At 40.6% G+C, this 8635-nt stretch overlaps 1 protein-coding gene across 1 annotated transcript in view; it reads left to right on the top strand.

Annotated features, from left to right (window-relative positions):
- LOC109832614 (ABC transporter B family member 19-like) overlaps positions 1-8635 on the top strand; it is a 10122-nt gene that overhangs the window by 807 nt on the left and 680 nt on the right. Inside the window, 8 exon segments of the mRNA XM_020399984.1 lie at positions 1-200; positions 794-944; positions 3483-3742; positions 4085-4401; positions 4489-4712; positions 5044-5869; positions 5962-6203; positions 7810-8635. The exon segment at positions 1-200 is cut by the window's left edge and continues 44 nt beyond it; the exon segment at positions 7810-8635 is cut by the window's right edge and continues 8 nt beyond it. Coding sequence (XP_020255573.1) covers positions 1-200; positions 794-944; positions 3483-3742; positions 4085-4401; positions 4489-4712; positions 5044-5869; positions 5962-6203; positions 7810-8635 — 3046 coding nt within the window.

Below are 8635 nucleotides of genomic sequence, written 5' to 3'. Positions count from 1 at the left end.
AGCGCGCTGCGGCGTCGGTATTTGGAGGCGGTGCTGAAGCAGGACGTCGGATTTTTCGACACCGATGCTCGGACCGGCGACATCGTCTTCAGTGTTTCCACCGATACGCTGCTCGTACAGGACGCCATTAGTGAGAAGGTAAACTTACCGCCCCAATTTTTTTTCTCACTACGGCGCAAGTTAGTTGATCTCCTGAAGGTGTGCTATGTTGCGCTGCCTGTTTGTGGGGCTTCCCTGTGAGAAGCTCGTGACGAATAAAGTGAGCTCACTCTTAGACTGCCATGACCCTTGGCGGCGCACGTTAGCAAATGCAGTTGATTTGCGTGCTTATTATACGCGCCGCCCCGCACTCTATTCCTTACCGTGCTGTTAGCGTGTAGGTCGAGAGTGACGCGATCACTCGCCCGCATCTCGCCGCACATTTTACCTCTCATAAAAAATGAGCCTGCTAACTTAGTGCCATTTCTTTGCTTACCCCTTTCGCGTGTGTTATTCCCCCCCCCGTCAAAGGAATTTGGGGAGTCGCATTCTGCTGGCGTACTTTATGAAACAGGATTTAACCATTTGGCTTACCGTGCTGTTAGCGTGTAGGTCGAGAGTGACGCGATCACTCGCCCGCATCTCGCCGCACATTTTACCTCTCATAAAAAATGAGCCTGCTAACTTAGTGCCATTTCTTTGCTTACCCCTTTCGCGTGTGTTATTCCCCCCCCCGTCAAAGGAATTTGGGGAGTCGCATTCTGCTGGCGTACTTTATGAAACAGGATTTAACCATTTGGAGTGATTTGGGCAGGTGGGTCATATCGGCATGGAAACTGGCGCTTCTCAGTGTTGCGGTGATTCCCGGGATTGCATTTGCTGGAGGTCTTTATGCTTATACTCTCACCGGGCTCACCTCAAAGAGCAGGGAGTCCTATGCCAATGCTGGCATTGTAGCGGAACAGGTATTCATGTTTGATATATCTTCATTCCTTTTTTTTAACGCACAACATAAATAATTAGTTTCCTTCAAAAAATAATTGCTCGTATTGTTATATATTGACGAATTTAGGTTGCATATAAGCCCAGGTAGTTCTTCATAGTTTGACACAATGCCAGATCCAAAAAAGTCTCTTAAATGGTTGGACGGCAAGTATCTAGAATTTTTTTAAATTTATGGGGTGTAGATAGTACTTTAAGAAGTCTTTAAATGGTAATTATGAAATTGTTAGGGTTGCAACTGCACCATAAGCCACAACGTAGATCCATCCCCTGTTGGACAATGTGGAAGTAATGAATTGGGAACAAATGTGCATCCGAAGTTTAAGGATTGAAATGGGTGTTCCAACTTCCTAGTTTAAGAGTTGTTTGCTATTGTCTGGAAGAATGCTAATACTAGTTATGGTGGGCATAGGCAGTGATCTAGATTCTTTGATCTAGTTGTCAATCCAAATGTTTAGTTTTGAATTTAGAGTTAAATTTATATATTTTTGTGGATACTTTATGTAATGGACATACTAGCTTCTTAGGTGTATCATTTGTACGTGTGGAGTTGAGGATGCTTACATGTATCATACAGTTTGAATAATTGGTCTTGTACTATAGTCATATTTCTCATGAATCCAGTATGCGTGCTTTGTAAGAATATCAATTCCAACTTGAGTAGACTGATAGATGGGTAAAGGTTTAAAGTTGGATGCATCTATTATGGATCATATTAATATCCATAATGCTTATTCCATTGCTGTAGAACTCAAAAGGAGCATGATGGATTTGGTCTGAATATGTAAAGACATATTTTATGGATAAGAGTTGATCTTGGTTAGGTTAAAGCGTCTTATAATGGATTGAAACTGTCTATTATTAAGCAGAGGTAAAAGGTTAGTTCAACAATGGGCAAAGCACAAGATGGATCAATGATGTCAAGCTCATAAACATGATTGGAAGGAAAAGTGGACGACAGAAACCGAAAAAACTAGTTGAGATACACTCCTTAAAAAATACTGAATTTATTGATGGGTCACTGAATACCGTCATGGTGTCTTATGGAAATAGGAATGCTTGTGCTTTTACTATGGTGCTTAGTGTAGGCAGATTACTATGCATTCTTCCGAGTTGCAAACTTGCAGCTATTGTTGCTGGGTATCACCATGTTAAGAGATCATTATTTTTTGTAAGATGGTGAAAATTGAATAGTAAGTTAGGATGCTTCAATAGTGGCTGGGAAGAAGCAAGAATCATTGATTGTGGGCCTCTTTAATCAATCAAGAACTCACAATTTGGAGTTAAATGGTTAGAATAGACTAATAAATAATGGAGGGTTCAACAGTGGCTGGGGAACGAGAAGCAAAGATTATTTCACATTGGCCCCCTCTATCATGTGCTCATGTTGTATACCTCTTTTTGTCAGGACATATGACTTCCAAATGATGCTTTAGGTTGATAGGGATTGTTGTTTTTGTTTGTTTTCCTTATAGGCAGTGTTTGTGCTGTTATGGTTCCCTTTTCTTGTTGCAATTCAGACCGAAGGGGGAAAAAAATCAGTCGTCAAAGTTTACCCTTTAATTTCTAATATTATGATAGCATGAAGGAAACCATCAGAACCATTTGGGCCATGTTTATTGGCTTCTGGAGCCCAACAATCAAAGTGATAGAAAAAGACATATCTCTGCCTTCTCTATCCGTATGCATTTTTGCGGTTGGAATCTCCTTGAGTGCAAATCGAAAAATTGTTTCGTACATTGAATAAGATACGGACTGTGACAAAACACCATGTGAGATAAGAGGCAAACAAAGAGCATATATGCCCCACATAGCTTGAGTAGGTACATTGTATTTTGCTGATTTTATGGATCTCCTTTGCAAATGCGACTTGCACCTTTTCATGTCTGGTTTTACTACAGACACCAAATTGATCCCGCAATCAACTCCTCTTTGCAGTTATCCGTCATTAATCACTAACTATTATTGTGTACATCAAAAAATTTATTATACTTGGTGCTAAGTAAATAGTAATAATGTCATAGGCTCCTAAAAAACCTAACACATTGCATTCCAGACATTTTCTGCTAGTGTTTGCAACTCTCTTAACTGTTTACCTTGTGCTACTGATTTGTGCTTGTTCTTTTGCGACATAAAGACCTGATAACTTCCATAACGCTAAAAACTTTATACCTATTTTCAACTTTTAGTAGTTAACTTAAAAGTTGACCGGGAACTGCTGGTGGCGCAGGGTGTTCCAATATGGCTCTCAAAGTCTTTGGTTCAATTCCCAGTATAGAAAAAAGGTTAAAAGTTGACCCCTGGGACTTACTAATGAGATCAATCTGCTGCAACATAAGCACATCAGAGGCTAGGTTTATTATATACCAATATTATACCTTTAGCCTTGTGCAGAACCAATCTTGAACTGCACAAGGTTTCATGGTATCTGAATTTGTTATGGCGTCTCATTGGTTGAAATTGTCACCTGATTGTTTCAATCTATATTTTGTATCACTTAGGCAATTGCACAAGTTCGTACAGTATATTCATTTGTGGGGGAGAGCAAAGCACTCAATGCCTACTCTGAAGCGATTCAAAATACATTGAAGCTTGGATACAAGGCAGGGATGGCTAAAGGTCTGGGCATTGGGTGCACTTATGGAATTGCATGCATGTCATGGGCTTTGGTTTTCTGGTATGCCGGTGTATTCATTAGGAATGGTCAGACTGATGGTGGAAAGGCTTTCACAGCAATATTCTCTGCAATTGTAGGTGGCATGTAAGTTTCTATATTTTATCAGTATTTTTGGAATTTTGAATCCGTTTCTTGTTTTTATAGTATGCTGGTGTGTGGTCCTTTCCATGTTATTACTGATATTTTTTTTCCACACACAAGTAATAGTTTAGTCATTTATATAGAGTGTGAGTAAGAAGGGAGCCCTCCATCTTGAATTCATTTCTGGAACATATGGTTAACACACGATTTTCTATTTATTGGATTGGTTATTTCACTGGTTTCTGTAAAAACAAGAGATTTTCAACAAGTCACGAGTCAGATATTTGAGTAAAAATTGATAAATAGCCTTACCTTTGTTGATATTTTACATTTCTATTTGTGCAGGAGCTTGGGCCAATCATTTTCAAATCTTGGAGCATTTAGTAAAGGCAAGGCTGCTGGATACAAATTGATGGATATAATTCGGCAGAAACCCTCTATAATTCAAGATCTCAATGATGGGAAGTGTTTGGGCGAGGTGCATGGCAACATAGAACTCAAAGATGTGACCTTCAGCTACCCATCACGGCCAGATGTTATTATTTTCCGAGACTTTTCCCTTTTCTTTCCTGCTGGGAAGACTGTTGCAGTTGTAGGAGGTAGTGGGTCTGGAAAGAGTACTGTGGTGGCTTTAATCGAAAGGTTTTATGATCCTAATCAGGGTAAAACCATAGAGCATAGTACATGCTTTTACGTAGTTTCCTTTTTTACTATTGAACTACAATGGTACTTTGTATTTGCTGTTGCAGGGCAGGTTCTGTTGGATAATGTTGATATTAGGACACTGCAACTGAAGTGGTTAAGAGAGCAAATTGGTTTGGTGAATCAAGAACCTGCACTATTTGCGACAACTATACTTGAAAACATTCTCTATGGAAAGCCTGATGCCACAATTGCTGAAGTTGAAGCTGCTGCATCTGCTGCAAACGCTCATAGTTTCATTGCCCTGCTTCCGAATGGGTACAACACCCAGGTGAGTTTTTGTAGTTCATTTGTTTCAACCATTTTACGGTTGTGTCTGTAACTATCATTTTGGAACGTAAAGGTTAAAAGACATGCTGGATGGTGTTATCGAAGCTATTAATCCATCTAAACAAATATTTTCTGTTCAATTTTTTGTTTCCAAGCCTACATGGGAAACATTATATTTAATCACGTTCTGAAGACATCTACCTGTGGCATTCAATTAGAAGCTATCATGCTTGGGTGTTATACTGATCAATTGCCACAATGATCAATTTTAATTCCTTAAAAAGTTGACACGCCTTCCCTTTCCCTTTCAACAATTTATTTTATTGGTCCAGGTAGGTGAAAGGGGAGTCCAGCTATCTGGTGGCCAAAAACAGCGAATTGCTATTGCTCGTGCCATGCTGAAGAACCCCAAGATTCTCCTCCTTGATGAAGCGACAAGTGCCTTGGATGCAGGATCCGAGAGCATAGTCCAAGAAGCCTTAGACCGTCTAATGGTTGGGCGGACTACTGTGGTTGTCGCACACCGGCTTTCCACTATAAGAAATGTTGATACTATTGCTGTCATCCAGCAAGGGCAGGTTGTTGAGACTGGGACACATGAAGAGCTTCTTGCGAAAGGATCATCTGGAGCTTATTCAGCTCTAATAAGGTTTCAAGAGATGGCAAGGAACAGAGACTTTGGTGTTGGTTCAACTCGTAGATCCCGATCTTCACGCCTTAGCCATTCACTTTCGACCAAGTCTCTCAGCCTTCGATCTGGAAGTTTACGTAACTTGAGCTATCAATACAGCACTGGAGCAGATGGCCGGATAGAAATGGTGTCCAACGCTGACAATGATCGCAAATATCCTGCACCAGATGATTATTTCTTCAGGCTTTTGAAGTTGAATGCACCAGAATGGCCTTATGCTATTTTGGGCGCAATTGGGTCCATTCTCTCTGGATTTATAGGCCCAACATTTGCTATTGTGATGAGCAATATGATTGAAGTGTTCTACTATAGGGATCCCAATGCAATGGAGAGGAAAACAAGGGAGTTTGTGTTCATATATATTGGTGCAGGGCTTTATGCGGTTGTAGCGTATCTGGTGCAACACTATTTCTTCAGTATCATGGGAGAGAATCTCACTACCAGAGTCAGGAGAATGATGCTCGCTGGTTAGAGAAATCCAATTTAGTTCATGTTGTCTTCATATTTTGATACTTGCAATGTTTTTCACTAAAACAAGTTTTTCCACTATTATGCACAGCAATTCTAAGAAATGAGGTCGGTTGGTTTGATGAGGAGGAGAACAACTCAAGCCTTGTAGCTGCTAGATTAGCTACTGATGCAGCTGATGTGAAATCGGCAATAGCAGAGAGAATCTCTGTTATACTACAAAACATGACTTCATTGCTCACATCTTTCATCGTAGGCTTCATTGTTGAATGGAGGGTAGCACTCCTTATTCTGGCCACTTTCCCTCTTCTAGTTCTCGCTAACTTTGCTCAGGTACTCTATTCTTCTTTATTGTTAATTCGATCCTTGACCTCTAAGAATTCTTTTACAAAATACCTTGAGAGCTCTTTTTCTGATTTGCAAACAATTGGAAAGTTTAAATCAACTGCTTTACCGGTGGATCATGTCCATCCCTTAGAGATAAAACTTACCTTATAGAATCTGATAGTCTTAACCAGTTCAAACAGTGAAAGACAAAGCGATCTCTGAATTGAATAGGTCTTGATGCAAACAAATCATGGTGGGGTTCTCTACTGACAATTGTTGCTGTATTTCACATGTGATCTCTCTGTCAGCTAGTATTATCCCTTCTCAATCTGGCAAGATGCTGCTTTCTTTGACCATGCGTGGTAGTGTCCTATTTTAATAGTAGTAGAAATAATGCATTGAAAACTCCCCAGCATATTTATTTGCTGCATCTTTATACATGCCATGCCTTTATCGTTTGTAGTATTATGTGTACAACTGTTCTTGGTTCAGTTGAATTGAAGATAGAGCCCCACGCCCATGCCAGAGCTCTGCCATCTTTTAATGACTTTTGTCTAAGCATGGTAACAAGTTGAGTTTTAGTGGGGGTAAAGAGAGAGAACTTCTGCATTTACTTCTGAAAGTAGGCCCATGGAAACCTTTTCTTTACTGCTATAATAAAAGAGGACATGCGCTTAGAGGCTCCTTTCAGAGATTCTCTCCCTCGTGATGCTTGCTGCCCTCTTTTTGGCAATAACTTTTCTGAGCCCTTTCTGGATTCATACAAGTGTAGTTTGGTTTTATTTCTTAATAAAATCTGCCTCTATCTTTTCTGAGGAAACAAATCTGGTTATTTGTCCTCTGGCTCTTTACATTTTTGGCAAATCAATTTTTAGAAAATATATCCTTAAAACTGAGGTTTAAGTTTGCTGGATTAACACTTTATGCAATTCCTTTTCTAACGTTTTGCTTACTTACAACTTAGTTTTCCATTTTCACATTAGTAAATTCTTTAGTGTTTATATAAAATTAACGTGTACAAAGTGAAGGAGTATTGGCTTGTATGAATAGTGTAAACAATCAATTATTGTTGTGCCAAAGTGTCATGTGGAAACCAAGGATGGGGTCCAGTTACAGTAGCCCTTTTTGTGGGGTTATTTTCCTTTGAATGGACTGGTTAGTAGTTCTCACATCTGCAATGAATCTTATAGATCTCTCCTAAATGGTTAAGCAGCTGAGTTTTTTTAGTGCTGTTGTTGGAACCTTGGAAACATGAAAATCATAACATCTACAAGTTATCTTTCCGGTAACCTTTTCTACAAATTTTACATTTTTTACTTTAATAGGTTGGATTTGAAGCTACTTTCTTTTGTATCTCTATAACCCTCTAGTTATATTGGACCACCAATTGTCTAGTTTGCATCAAATGTTTGTTCTCTGTTATGTTTGACTCATTGGATTTATTGACAGATGACAAATATCTGACCAATTTTGACTCAAATTAACCAAGCTTAACCAGTTTGACCACGCTATGTTTTTTTAGTTCCTTCTTTTAACAGATTCTGTAAGGATTTTCTAACTTGGCTTACCCTTTCATTCCTAATAAATTATTTATCTGATACTTTCCTACCAGCAACTGTCCCTGAAGGGGTTTGCCGGAGACACAGCGAAGGCACATGCAAAGACTAGCATGATTGCTGGGGAGGGCGTGAGCAACATCCGTACGGTCGCAGCCTTCAATGCCCAGGACAAGATTCTTTCACTATTCCGCCATGAGCTGCGTATCCCGCAACTCCGTAGCCTACGCCGGAGTCAGACATCTGGCATCCTCTTTGGCATCTCCCAGCTATCCCTTTACGCCTCAGAGGCCCTCATCCTCTGGTATGGTGCTCATCTCGTCAAGTCAGGTGCCTCCACCTTCTCCAAGGTCATCAAAGTCTTTGTTGTTCTCGTAATTACAGCTAACTCTGTTGCTGAGACTGTCAGCCTTGCCCCTGAGATCATCCGAGGTGGTGAATCTGTTCGATCCGTCTTCTCCATCCTTAACCGTGCCACCCGCATTGACCCTGATGACCCTGAGGCCGAATCAGTTGACTCAGTCCGTGGGGAGATTGAGCTTCGGCATGTTGACTTCTCCTATCCATCGCGTCCCGATATCCCCATTTTCAAAGACTTCAACCTCAAGATCCGTGCTGGCCATAGCCAAGCCCTTGTTGGAGCCAGTGGTTCAGGCAAGAGCTCCATCATTGCTCTCATCGAGCGATTCTACGACCCCACTGCTGGAAAGGTCATGATAGACGGCAAGGATATCCGCAGACTAAACCTCAAGTCGTTACGTCTCAAAATCGGACTCGTGCAGCAAGAGCCAGCACTCTTTGCTACAAGCATCTTCGATAACATTGCCTACGGGAAGGATGGAGTAACAGAGGAGGAAGTTGTAGAGGCTGCAAAGGCAGCCA

The sequence above is a fragment of the Asparagus officinalis genome, chromosome 3, assembly GCF_001876935.1.
Source record: "Asparagus officinalis chromosome 3, Aspof.V1, whole genome shotgun sequence".
NCBI classification, from domain to species: domain Eukaryota; kingdom Viridiplantae; phylum Streptophyta; class Magnoliopsida; order Asparagales; family Asparagaceae; genus Asparagus; species Asparagus officinalis.
Note: the sequence above shows the minus strand (reverse complement) of the source record. Positions and strands in the feature narration are given on the sequence as shown.